Genomic DNA, 13,765 nt, shown 5'->3' on the forward strand with positions numbered 1-13,765 from the left:
GCCGCCCGGGGAGCGCGGGTGACGTCACCGCGGCGACACTCGGGGGCGCGGTCGCCATGGCAATGCGTCTGGCTCGCCTCCCTCGGCTGGTGGCGGAGGCTGCTGCTCGTGCGGCTGCGGCGAGACGCGCGGCCCGCTGCGCCCTCCCCTTGGGAGCATAGTGCGGGGAGCATCGAAAGCACCGGTAGGTACCGAAAAGGGCGGTGCTGAGGAGCCTGGGAAGGTGCGGGACGGCGCACCCTGAGGGACGGTGCACCCCGATGGACGACACAGCCCAAGGGATAGCGCCGGGGAATCCTCCTTATGGGACAGTTCTCCCTGCAGGACGGTCCTCCCTACGTGACTGTCTTTCCTATGGGATAGTCCTCCCTATGGGATGATCCTCCCTACATGACTGTCCCCCCTGCGGGACAGTCCTCTCTACGTGACTGTCCTCCCTGCGGGACCATCCTCCCTATGTCACTGTCCTCCCTATGTGAACATCCTCCTTGTGTGACTGTCCTCTCTGCAGGACGCTCCTCCCTACAGAAGGATGATCCTCCCCGAGGGATGATCCTCCCCAAGGGACTCCAATCTGAGGGACAACACCCTAATGGACAGCACCCTGGAGGATGGTGTTCTGAGGAGGGACAGCCCCCTGAGGGAACTGTGCCCTGATAATCCTCCCTCCCTACAGGACTGTCCTTCCTGCAGGACAGTTCTCCCTGGAGGATGGTCCTCCCGGAAGGACTGCACCCTGAAGGACAGCACCAGGCTGGACGGCCCCTGGACGACAGCATCCTGAGGGATAGTGCCCTGACATCTGTCCCTCAGGTACTTTCCTTCCTGAAGGACAGTGAGCCCTGAAAGATGGCTTTCCAAGGGGGGCTTTGACAGTCCTCCCTGTGGGATGGAGCTCTCCTGGGGATGATCCCCCTGAGAGATGGTCCTTTTTACAGGACTGTGTTCCCTGAAGGAAGATAAGCCCTGAGGGGCAGCCCTTTGAGGGGATCAGGGCCCTGACAGTCCTCCCTGAGAGATGGTCCTCCCTACAGGACTGTCCTCCCTAAAGGATGTTGCCCTCACAATTCTTGCAGGACCATCCTCCCCAGGGACTGTCCTCCTGGGGACAGGACTTGCACCCTGATGAACGGAGCTCTGAGAGATGACCCACTGAGTGTCCTCCCTGAGGCACAGTGCTCTGATAGCCCTCCCTAAAGGATGCACCCTGAGGGACTACAGTCCTCCCAGGTTCTCAGCCCCCAAACCAGCTGCTCCTCCTGAGAGGCTTACAAAGGGAAGAACAGAACCAAGCTCCTCCTTTCTTCTTAATTCTTGCTTCAGCCTGGTTTCAGACTCACCAAGTAGCCCATGCTGGCCTTGAACTTGTCATCCTCCTGCCTCAGTTTGTCTCGGGCTGGCCCCCAAACCTTACGCTCTTTTATTTCCTCTCCAACCAGGCAGGATCTACGATGTTGCAATGTAGGGTATTTTCAGAAATGAGAGAAAATGAAAAGGGAATGAGGATGATTAAAGGGGAAGGTCCTGGTGTGGTGGCACACCGTGCCTGTGAATCCTGGGGTCTCAGTGTGGCACTGAAACTTCTACCTGATGCCCCAATGCATCCCCAGTGGGAACCAACCCACAGTCCTCAGCACATCAGGCACAGGACCTTTCCAGAGTTTTACGGCATGAATTAGTGGCTAGAAATACAGGTGGAAAGCCAGACATGGTAGTGCGTCCCCGGAGTCCCTGGCACTTGGGAGGTGGAAGCAGGAGTGTCAAGAGTTCAAAATCAGGGCTAGCAAGATGGTTTATCAGGTAAAGGGGGTTGCTGCCAATCCTGACAACCTGAGTTTGATCCCAGAAACCCACAGAGTAGAAAGAGAGAACTGACTTCCACTTGTTTTCCTCTGACCTCCACATGTACACAGTGGCTGCCATGTACTCACCACCCCCACAATAAATGTGAAAAAAAATATATTTTAATTGAAAGTCATCCTTAGTTACTTGGTGAGTCTAAAATTCTAGAATTCAGGATGTACCTGAGTTTCTCTGCTCAACTCCACCGCCACCTCTTTCCATAGTAAAAAATACATCCTTCCTTTGCCACATTGCCTTGAAGATCTTTATCTGTTTGCTTAGTCACCTCTCCTGTTACACATTTAACAAAATAATAGAAACCAGAACCCATTGTCTGAACTCAGGAATTTTTTTTTTTTTCTGACAAGGTCTCAATATGTAGCCCTGGCTGGCCTCAAACTCACAGACCCACCCCCCTCCACCTCCCTCTGCCTCCAAGATGCTGGGATTAAAGGTACAAGCCACCCCCCTCAGCCGAAGCAATGAATCTTATAGAAATTTCAGATCTTTTTTTTTTTTTTGTCTTTTTGAGACAGGATCTCTCTGTAGCCCCATCTGTCCTGGAACCCACTATGTAGACCAGGCTGTCCTCGAACTCAACAAAGATCTGCCTGCCTCTGCCTCCCAAGGTCCTTTTATTGCTTATTTATTTTAATTTTATGTGTATGAGCATTATACCTGCATGCATGTCAGTGCATCCAGGTCATGCAGTGCCCACGGAGGACAGAAGAGGGCATCGGATCCCCTAGAACTGGAGTTATGGATTGCTTTTAATTGCCATCGGGATGCTGGGATTTGAACCCAGGTCTTCTTCAAAAGCAGCTAGTGGTCTTAACTGCGGAGCCATCTCTCCAGCCCTGAAATTTCAGGTCTTGAGAACTGGTTAAGGAAGATATTTTGGAGTGGAATTCTATTTTATTTTGATACTGGGAATTGAATTTAAGGCCTTGTACATGCCAGGCATAGTGCTTTGCCACTGAGCTATAAATAGTAAGTAAATAAAAAGTAAAAGGTTAAAAGAGACATTGAAGAGGATGACTCCTCAAGATAGCATGATGTAGTGGTCTTGAATATGGTTCACAGTTCTGCAGTTCTGGAAATGTGATTTTTGTTGATGCATACAAAGGGGCTCATGTTGTCAGGCTAAATCAAATTCATAGGAAGTTAGTGTATATAGACTATGCCAGTGAATTTATACTAGTAGCTGCCAGGTGGGCTAGATTCTCTCCATGTTGTGAAATAAGTATGGGGATGCCAGTTATAATTACAAAGTTAGATGACTGAACTTTGAGCATGGCTGCTGTCAAGCCATGACAGCCACATTTCAGTGCTTAGTATACAGTGAGAGTTTAGTGATCATAGAATGAATCCATCTATTTTTTTTTACTTTATTATTTTTGTGTGTATGCATGTATTGCCTGCATGTAGGTAAGAGCACCCGTGTTGTGCAATGCCCGCGGAGGACAGAAGACACTGTCAGATCTCCTGGAACTGGAGTTATGGAGAGTTGTTAGCTGCCATGTGGGTGCTGGGATTTGAACCCAGGTCTTCTGCAAGAACAGCCGGTGTTCTTAACTGCTAAGCCATCTCTCCAGCCCCATCTATGTTTATTATAGACACTAGAGCGAAATCTCAGGTTCTGGTGGACCAACCCAACATATTAATTGATCAGGTTGATTTTTCCCCCTTGTTTCTCAAGTCATACTCTGAAATGACTGTGTACACAAATAGAGGCTGTTGGCAGTGCTCTGTCATGGCCTGCAGGCAGTGACGGCAGTAGTTGCTGATTGATCTGGATTTTGGTGGCCTCAGCTAGATGACCTTCAGTGCTAGGGGTGGGAGATCTTAACTAGGGACATGTCTGGGTGGGTGTAAGCTACCTGTGGCCTGGCCAGCCACTATGGACTATACTGAGGTTAGAAGGAACAATAACTTAAAGATTTTTAATATTTTTATTATTTTTTATGTGTATGAGTGTATTGCCTGGTAAGCGCGCCCATGTTGTGTAGTGTCTGCAGAAGTCAAAAGATGGCATTGGATCCCCTGGAACTGGAGTTACAGACAGTTGTTATCTGCCATGTGGGTGCTGGGAACTGAACCCAGGGCCTCTTGCAAGATGTCAGTGCTCTTAATCACTGAGCCATCTCTCCAGCCCCAGCCCCAGAACAATGCTTTAAACATTCTCCACTCCCTAGATTCTCCTTAGGATGATTCTTTTTATTATTTATTTAGTTAGTTAAAGTACTTAAATTAGCATATAACATAATGGGTTTCTTGATGGCATTTTCATGCATTGCTGGTGTTCCTTCCCTTGCCCCCTTCTTTTGCCTATCCCCTAGTGCCCTCCTTCCTCCACTCCTTGGTATAATTATTATTGTTATTTTGAGACAGGGTCTTGCTACTTAGTCCTGGCTGGCCTAGAACTCTCGGTGTAGACCAGACTGGCTCCGAACTCACAGAAATCCCCCTGCTCTGCATCTTGAGTACAGGGATTAAAGGCATGTGCCACTAAGCTTGGTAAGGAATAATTCTTGATACTGTTTTGCTTTTAAAGATAGACAGGGATGAGAATTTCCAAATTATAAAATCATTAAGAGTAAGGCAAGGTGAGCAACGGTAGGTCAATGTTGTCTGGAAGTCAGAAGACACTGTCTGTTGGAGGCTTTTCCCCGCTGTAGGACAAGCTACTGAGATCAAGGAAAAGATGTGTGCCAGACTGAGGAGTTTCATTAAGCATTTTAATAATAGAATAAAAAGACAATACAAAATCCAAACATTTCTTTTTACAAGTTCAGTTACATATTTTTCCCCAAGTGCAAAATACTTTATGAACTGCATCATCTGTTACTGTTGATTGTGTAGATGTTTGCTCTGATGACAGGTACAAATACAATATTTTGAGATTTTTTTCTGCATTAAAAAAAGCCTCCCAACATGGTGATAATTATTTTCTGAAATTTCAACTCACCAGAAAAGTTTTCAGCTTGTCCACACTGTACAATGTGTTTTGTCTAGGCAAACTGATAACAGAACTGGGGCTTCCAGTCCCTCTAATTCCCAGCCCAGACAATGGCCCAAGGGCCAGATGTAAAGGTATCCTTGATGCTGTCTGCTTCTAAAGAAAGAAGCCAGGCAGGTTAACATTTTCTGCTTATGGTCAATTATACTTTGTTTCTGTCCCCCTAGAAGGGGAGCTTGAGGCTGTCATATTGAAGTTCAGCAGCCAATATAAATGCTCCAATGCTCTAGAACCTTTTCTGACAAAAAGATTTGACCTCCTCATCCATCCCATAGTCATCTCTTTGAACACGGAAAACACCTTACAGACACGCAAAGATTCATTAGGGCCAAAGACCAGGACTGTACTACTGAACTTTCAGCAACAGCTCTGAGTCTTCTCTGCCTCCAACTGACCACATCCTAGGGCAAGTCTGAGAAGTACAGCTCAATGGCATGCCTTTGGTGACTGCTAGAGGCTTAGGGTAGACAGCTCGTCTAGGCTCTGGTCATTTTTCTCCTGAGAACTCCCTCAGGTTTAGGGATGGGCTGACCTGACAAGAAAAAAAGAGGCAGAAGGGATAAAGAGGAGTCACAGCGCTGCTGAAGGTCTAAGTACCTTCTTGACGTGTGTCACTTGATGCTTGGAACCGTTGTGGAAATGGCTTCCTATGCCCAAACTCAGATCAGGACAGGTTTTGTACTAAGATGAATAAGGACCCACACGCAGTTCTGTGACCCCACAAGCACCCTATCCCACAGGGAAGCTTTTGGTTCAGCTCATGAAGGATTCCTATTTACACCGTCTTCCCCTCCCCCTCCCCCATTTACCCCTGAAACCTCTTTTATTTGACCTTTGCAGCCCTAGAGAGTCCCTGAGTGTAAACTCATTCAGTCCACTTAACCTCCATGGTTCTATACCTCAGGGCCAGTTTCCTACAGCTCAGCAGCAGTTTGCCTGGATTCCTAGTGGCCAACTTGGTGGATAGTAACAAACTCTCACCTGCTCACCTTCATCTGTCTTATCAGTTAAGAAGCCTAGTGGTCTGCCCTCTCTGTACCATGGAACTCACTTGCAGGTCCCATCAACCTTGGAGTACATGATCAGAGGAAGTGTATGCATATGGCAACAGGAAAGGAAGGGAGCAAGGAGAAGCGACACCCTAATGGCATACGTTGGGATGCACGCGCCCTGTGTGGCTTTCCAAGAGAGAGGCAAAATGACAGGGAGAGAAGACTCAGAAAGTCATCCTTGCCTCTTGTTAGATGACCAAAGTTGATTTAAGTGGCTTCATGGCATTCCTCGGAAGTGCAGACACTCCTACTAAATGACCATTTCCCCTTCTTGGGTGAAGCCATTTAAGGACTTCACAGTAGCTCTCTGACCCAGAGACAGAGGCAGCAGACCTCTACTTGGAGGACCATGGTGTCACCTAACAGATGTCAAGAGACCTAGCTTTGTTTGCTGCTCTGTCCACAGCTAGGACTTGTTTTGGCTGGTGGCCTGAGTCTCTTGGGGGGAGCAGGAGCTTGGGACAGTCACCGAGAACTGGAGCTGAGGAGTCAGCTGGTGGCCATTGACTATTTACAACCTTGGGGGAGTAGGAGTAAATTAAAGAGACTTTACAGGCAGCAGTTATATTAAGGGTGGAGTATATGCAGGGCCTGGGTATAGGCACAAACGTGATTCTTCCTTCTGAAAAACAGTAGTTAAGACAGATTTGAAGTTAACTGTAAGAGGCAGGTGACCAGTGTCAGGCCCATGTCTGGTTCTCCTTCCTTCACATATGGATAACTGTCCTATTCTAGGCTCCTACAGCCTTATCTGGCTTTGGAAGCCCGAGTCCACCAGGGGTTTGTCCTGATCTTCTTCTCTGAGCATCCCAGGGGAAGACACGTAGGCAGCAAAAACGTGGCGCTGTTCCCTACTGCGGATTATTGACCAATTCTGTCAGCATCTGCAATCATGAAATCTATGTTGAATCCAGAGAGGCATGCGGATAGTAGCAGGACTGGTCTGGCCAATAGTCCCTCTCCTTCCTGCTTCATCAGGTGCCCAGAATACTGTCCTGCACATCAGATGTCTCTGAGGGACTGCCCTGACTTAGCCCAGCTGAGGTCTGGGTGGCCACAGGTGGAATAGAGACAGATGAGATGCTCCAGTACTCATGCTCTCGAGAGTCAAACTGATATTCTTCCACTCCTAACAAACTCTTCTCTCTCGGGCAGCTATAAATAGGGTTATTCTAAGAGGAAAAAGAAACAAACAAAAAAACAAATCCCCTCCTTCTAGACAACACAGAAAAACTCAAATGATTGCACTTATTAGATATGGACAGGGTGGGCAGGAGGCTTGCCAAGTGCACACACATTCCTCTTGCTGCCCACAGCCCGAGGCCAGAGGTAGGCAGCTCCAGGCTGGCTGCAGAATAGGGTCCCCTTGGGGGGAGCCCACAAGCCACCTGGGGCTACAAGGGAAAAAACAACTGTGGGGCGAAGTCCAGGCTGCTAGGATCAACAGCTGGCTTCTTTAAGGACAACACTTAGCAAGGGGAGTAGCGCTCCCCCAGGGAGCACTTAGGTGGGGCTGAGGGCATGGCTGGGCCCGGAAGGACACCTAAGAGAAGGGGTTAGTGTTTGAGGCTGGCTCCCATTTGCTCCGAAGTCAAGTCCTTTAGATGATACATTTTCTTTCTGTTTCTGTTTGAGGCAGTGCTTTAAAAACCTGCTTTCTGTTCTGCAAAGCTATTGAGATCTTCTCTTGTGAGCCACAGTGGCCCACTGATGGTAATGTCTGCTGCTTTTCCTGATTCAGCCAGTGGTTGCCAGCCCAGTGGTATGGGCTGTTTGTAAACTCTATGGAGTCAACCCCAGGCAGACATCTAGGGGAAGAAAGAGGAGCTGTATAGATGAGAAAACCAGGTGTGTGGGTCCCCCAGGGCTCAAACCGTGTACCCCAGTGCCTGGTGTTGGTGTAAAGCCTGTTAAGTCAAAGCCTTCTTTGGCAGGACCCAAGGCTGTTATGAGTCACCTAGGGGAGCATGCAGCAGGAGCACATTTTGGCTCCTGACCAGTAACGTACAACCCTGTAGTAGCAGAAACCCCACTTTCCCATCCCCATTCCCTAGCAGGTCCATTTCTATCACAAACACCCTTCCATGATGGGACCAGGGCCATGTGCTAGTGAAATGGGCAGAGGAGGAGACAGTACTGTTCCTTCACCTCTCAGGGGAGCAGAGACAGCATGGAGTGGCTTCTCCAGGGAACATGTAAGAAGTGGGGGTCGGGGGGGAGAGAGAGAGAGAAGGAAAACTAGGAAGACAGAAGGGAGAGTGCCTGGTCTGTGTAATGATATTTTTCCTCCAAAAAGAGAGAATTTCTTGTCTGAGGTTGGGGGATGCTGGCTCTGAGGGATTAGGAGTCTGGGAGCTCCAAAACCTGGGTCTTTGGGCCTATAGGCACTATTTGTAGGGCCTCAAGAAGCTGGACACTTTGGAGCGAAGCAGCTTGATGAAGGATTTTGGCAGCATCTCCTTGTGTTTCTCTGTGTACTTGAAGTAGTTTTGGGGGTGGGCCAGCACCTCAAAGAAGGCCTTGATGAGCTTCTTGTCCTGTAGAAGATGGCAAGATCAGCCTCAGTGTTATGTGGGAAAGAGGAACAGCCCTAACTCGGCAGTCCCTCCGTGTCTAATAGAATCTCACTGAACATATCGAGGTTGTCTCTGGACTCCTGTTCCTGCTGTCTGCTCCTCTAGAAGTCCACAGCTCAGTTAACAGCAGCTCCAGCCTTCTGATTCCTCAGGTCCCCATCTGTGGAGCCATCATTGACCCCACTTTCTCAAGGCTACAGCAAATCCTGTTGACTCTACCTTCAAAACATACCCAGGGTCTAACCACTTCTTGCCATCTCTACACCCATCACCCTCAGCCCTCAATCCTCACTTGGACTACTGCAATGGCCTACTAACTGGTTTCCATATTTCCTTTTCTTTATTATTAGTTATAATGGTGCCTGCCTATTTCTCCCCCCCACCCCAATTCTTTCATTTTTTTTTTTTTGTTCTTTAAGACAGGCTACATAACACTGGCTGGCCTGGAACTCACTATGTAGACCAGGCTGGCCTTGTACTCTCAGAGATCTGCCTGACTCTGCCTCCTGAGCACCAGGACTAAAGGTGTGCACCACCATCCCTGCCTGCCTGCCTGCCTGCCTCCCTGGAGATTGAACCTAGTCCCTCACATATACCAGGCAAGTATTGTATTACCAAATTGTACCCCCAGCTCTACCTGGGACTATCCATTGATTGTTCTCAAAGCAGCCACAGCGGGATGTTTAATTAGTTCATGTTTGGAACACTTCTTTCTGTTCTTTTTTCTTTCTTTTTTGAGATGAGGTTCTGCTATATTGTTTGGGGTAGTGTTGAACTCGTGGGTTCAAATGATCCTCATACTTGAGCTGCCCAAGTAGCTAAGTCTATAGGCAGGTACCACTATATCTAATTAAAGTTTATTGTTATTATAAAACAACAATTATTGCAGTGCTGGGAGTTCAACCCACGGTCTCCTGCTTGGTAAACATTTGCTGTACCACTGATTACATTGCAGTTCTTCACAGGACACACGGACTGCTTGCCTTCTGTGTCCTGCGTTGCCCCTACTCTTCCTCTCCACATGGAACAACAGTGGTTTCTTGAGGCTCCTAAGCACACACCATGCCCCTCCCATGCTCCTAACATCCTCTGTCTCCTTTCAGATCTTTGCCCCACAGGCCTCTCTTGACCTCTGTGGCAGCAGCAGTGCTGTGCCAGCTGTTGTGCATTGAGACTCATCTCGGGGCAGCTGAGATGGCTCATTGCATAAAAAAGACACTTGCTACCAAGCCTGACAACCCTGGAACCCACATGGTGGAAGGTGAGAACGGACTCCTGAATGTTGACTTATATCTCCTCACCCATTCACATGCATATACAAAGAGCAAAGTATCTCCTGGCTGCTTCCAGCCTCTCAACCCAACTTTAATCAAATAGCTGCACTATGTGAATTTCTGTTGCTCAGCTATCTGAGATGGGTCAGCTATGTTGCCAAGGCTGCTTTCCGGTTCCTGCGCTCATATGACCCTGCTTCAGCTCCTGAACAGGTGGGACTGTAAGTGTGTGCGACCATACCCTCCTCCATTTAATGTGAAATGATGGCTCAGATGCTCTAGAAAAATGTTGGAAAGTATTACTGAAATTAAAACAAGTTTAAGTTATTTTTATTTTATGTGTGAGTCTTTTGCCTGAATATATGTAAGTGTACCCATGTCATGCAGTGACCATGGAGACCAGAAAAGGGATGACATATCCCCTGGGACTGGAGTGCTGGGATGTGGGTACTGGGAACCAAACCTGGGTCCTCTGGAAGAAGCCAGTGCTCTTAACTGCTGAGCCATCTCCCTAGCCCCAAATTAAATTCTTTGATGCTTCTAAGTTCTGGAAGTTTTTTCTTTTTTTTTTTTAACTGCTGGTTTTATTTAGAGGATAACATATTACTACTAATAAAGACAACTTTAGAAAAAATTATTTTTATTTATTTATTTTGAGATAATGTCTCTCTGTAGCCCCATCTGGCCTGAAACTTGCTATGTAGACCAGGCTGGTCTGGATTTCATAGAGAACTGTCTGCCTCTGCTTCCTGAATGTTGGGATTAAAGGTGTGTGCCACTACGCCCAATGTATTTGTTTTTTATTTTATGTGTATGAGTGTTTTGCATACATGTATATCAGTGTACCACATGTATGCAATGCCCATGGAGACAAGAAGAGAGCATTAGATTCCCAGAGACTGGAGTTATAGATGAGTCTCAGCCACCTTGTGAATGCTGGGAATCAAACCTGGGTCCTCTGCAAGAACAGCTAGTGCTCTTAACTGCTGAACCATCTCTCCAGCCCCAAGACATTTTTTTTTGCAGTGATAATTTATGAAGGATAATTTTACAATTAAGACCATAGTTTCTTTTTTATTTATTTTTGTTTTATGCATATGAGCATTACGCCTGCAGGTGTGTGTAAGTGCTCCATGTCATGCAGTGTCCAAGGAGGACAGAAGAGGGCATTGGATCCCCTGGAACTGTAGTTACGGACAGTTGTTAGCTACCATGTGGGTGCTGGGATGCTGGATGCTGTGGGGTGGTGGTGTTCTTTTGCAAGAACAGCCAGTGCTCTTAACCGATGAGCCATCTCTCTAGCCCAAGACCATAGTTTCTTTTTTTTTTAAATTTTTATTTATTATTTTTATTTTATGTGTATGTGTGTATTGCCTGCGTGTAGGTAAGTGCACCCGTGTCGTGCAATGCCTGTGGAGGTCAGAAGAGGATGTTGGATCCCTGGAACTGGAGTTACAGACATGGTTGTTAGCTGCCATGTGGGTGCTAGGACTGAACTCGGGTCCACTGCAAGAGCAATCAGTGCTCCTAACCACTGAACCATCTCTCCAGCTCCAAGTCCATAGTTTCTTAAGTAGGGTTTTTTCAAATTGGGATCCACAGACTCAGGGTATTCATTCCCCAATGCTGGAAATATTTGTTTGTTTATTTTGGTTTTTTGAGACAGGGTCTCTTTGTAGCCCCAGCTGTCCTGAAACTCACTATGTAGACCAGGCTGGCCTTGAACTCACAGAGATCTGCCTGCCTCTGCCTTCCAAGTGCTGGAACTAAAGGTGTGTGCCACCATGTCCAATGGAAATATTTCTTTTAAAAGACATCTAGGGTCAGGAATGGTGGCACATGCCTGTAATCCAAGCACTTGGGAGGTGACAGCGAGAGGATCAGGAATTCAGGTTTCTCAGCTACATAGCAAGTTTGAGGTCAGCCTGGGCTACATGAACCCTTGTCTTAAAAAAGTGAAAAGAAATAGATAGGGGTTGGGAAGATGGCTCAGTGGGTAAGAGCACTTGCTGAGTCCCAATCCCCATGTCAAAAGCCAGGCACAGCTGTGTCTGTAACTCCAGTACTGGGCAGAGACCAGGCAGATCAGACTGCTCCCTGGTTAGCCAACCTAGCATGAACAGTGAGCTTCTGGTTCACTGAGAGCCCCTGTCTCAGGGAAATACAGTGGAAAGTGATAGAGGAAGACATTGATGTCCTCTTCTGGCCTATGGGGGCATGTGCACAGGCGCATGTACCACACACCCACATGCATGTCCCCTCCCCACCATAGATACATACATAAATAAAGACACATCTAGGGGCTGGGGATGTGGTTCAGGGGTGCCTAATGTGCAAGGTCCTGGGCTTGAACCCCCCATACCTTGCAAAAAACAAAGTAAATAGTCTAAGAAAGGAAGAAAAAAGAAAATGTCTCCCCCGTTGAATTGATCCTGAGAAAGCTGTGCTAATCTGCTGCTTCTCGGTGAGGCTAGGGAGAGGAAAGGAAGAGCTCTTTTGTCATCCTAGTGCTTGGGGGAGGTGGAGGCAGAAGAATCAGGGATGCGAGGCCAGCCTCAACTACACAGCAAATTTACATGAGACCCTGTCTCCAAAAAACTAAAATTAAAAAAAAAAGTCTTTCTCCATTTTATTTCTCCTGCATCTTGCTAGGAAAGGCAGAGGCCATTTCTTCTTACCTTCCCTTTCTCCCTGCCTTTCTTCCAAGGTGGGTGACACTCTGGTCGGATAACTTGGGTTCAAAGTTCAGGCCCACCATCGGGAAAATTCTTTCACTCTGTACCTCGCTTTCTCATCTATAAAGTGGGAGTGATGAAAGCACCTGCCTCACGGAGTCATTGTGTACACGGAATTGAATATTCCTGCTGGCACTCAGCATTTTACCTCCACATCAGCACATGCCCATTTATGTTGGCTGTCACGGTTGTTAATATCGACTTGCCTTTAAGATTTCCTGGTGGTTTTCAGAGGCATAGAGCCGGCCATCCCGCACAATGTCTTCTACCAGCTGTTCATAATCTTCTGCAAAGTCAACCAAAGTTGGGCGGCCTGAGGGCAGGAGCTCCTCTTGCTCCCCTGGTTCCCTCACAAGACCAACCCCCCTCTCTACTTCTGCCCTTGCTCACCATCATAGGTCACATAGGGAATCTGAAAGCCACGCGCGCTGTTGGCCTCGCTCGTCTTGAAGTTGATCCAGAGCTTCCTGGAACGAGCCGTGAAGGCAATGGGGCGCTCGTAGGTCTGGCAGGTCTCATAAGTGGTAATGGAGGATGGGGATGCTGGCAAGGTATACGGCAGGTCAGGAGAGGGGTGAGGCGGGCTACCTAAGCCCTGCAGGATCGAGGGCTGTGGAGCGGGGGCCAGCTCACTCTGATAGAGGTTCCTTCCCCAAACACACACCCACACACCTCCCTTATCGTCCCCTGGGTTCATTCCATAACCCTGACATGCACACACTCACATCATGTATGAAGATTGGCATTTACAGGACTGGCACGGCAACAAGGCCAGGATTAGAGTGGCGCATTTAGCAGCAGTTCAGCCCCAGTGCTGGCTGTCTTCACGCTGCTCTCCACCGAACCTGCACCGCTCTCCTTAGCTTCTGTCCCCAAGGCTTCCCTCACCATTTGCTCATGGGTTCCTGATGTCACTGCCCCAGCTCTCTCCAGACCAAACACTCTCTCCCAACCAGATTCCAACTGCCCTTCCCTGGCCCAGCTCTGCAGCCACCCACAGTTCTTTCTCATGACGAGGACGTCCCCACACTCGTCCTCAGATGGCAGGAAGATCTCGGGTACCACGATAAGGATCTTGCGCTTGGGTGGGGGGTTGATGTTCCAGATGCACTCCACGCCAGCTGGGTAGTTGCCCGGGTAGTTGGGGGACTCGATGTAGCCAGTGAACTCACCTAGCTCCCCTCCACACTGCCGATCTGCAGCCACGCCCCAGTGGATAAGCAGGAGAGAGAAGGAAAGTCAGTGGGGAACCAGATTGAGTAAATTG

General features: G+C 48.2%; 1 protein-coding gene and 1 long non-coding RNA gene across 7 annotated transcripts in view; one reads left to right on the forward strand and one right to left on the reverse strand.

Annotated features, from left to right (window-relative positions):
- The first annotated feature begins 64 nt into the window (after positions 1–64).
- LOC115071538 lies at positions 65–10,122 on the forward strand. Of its 2 annotated transcripts, none has more exons than XR_003850625.1 (3): positions 65–184; positions 677–813; positions 9,593–10,122. It is a non-coding gene; the product is annotated as an uncharacterized LOC115071538 (long non-coding RNA). The 2 variants fall into 2 exon arrangements; XR_003850626.1 differs by lacking the exon at positions 9,593–10,122 and adding an exon at positions 1,077–1,797.
- Positions 5,365–13,765, reverse strand: part of Scube3 (signal peptide, CUB domain and EGF like domain containing 3) — a 35,816-nt gene continuing 27,415 nt past the window's right edge. For 4 of the 5 annotated variants that reach the window (XM_029566928.1, XM_008840108.2, XM_029566927.1 and 1 more), the window contains 4 exons: positions 13,497–13,694; positions 12,889–13,041; positions 12,705–12,784; positions 5,365–8,450 (listed from right to left, as the gene is read on the reverse strand). In XM_029566928.1, coding sequence (XP_029422788.1) covers positions 8,301–8,450; positions 12,705–12,784; positions 12,889–13,041; positions 13,497–13,694 — 581 coding nt within the window. In that variant the 3' untranslated portion in view covers positions 5,365–8,300. The remainder of the gene's footprint in view (positions 8,451–12,704; positions 12,785–12,888; positions 13,042–13,496; positions 13,695–13,765) is intronic. The other variant, XM_029566926.1, reaches the window with a different exon arrangement.

This window comes from Nannospalax galili, unplaced genomic scaffold, assembly GCF_000622305.1.
Source record: "Nannospalax galili isolate Female #2095 unplaced genomic scaffold, S.galili_v1.0 scaffold538, whole genome shotgun sequence".
Lineage (NCBI taxonomy): Eukaryota > Metazoa > Chordata > Mammalia > Rodentia > Spalacidae > Nannospalax > Nannospalax galili.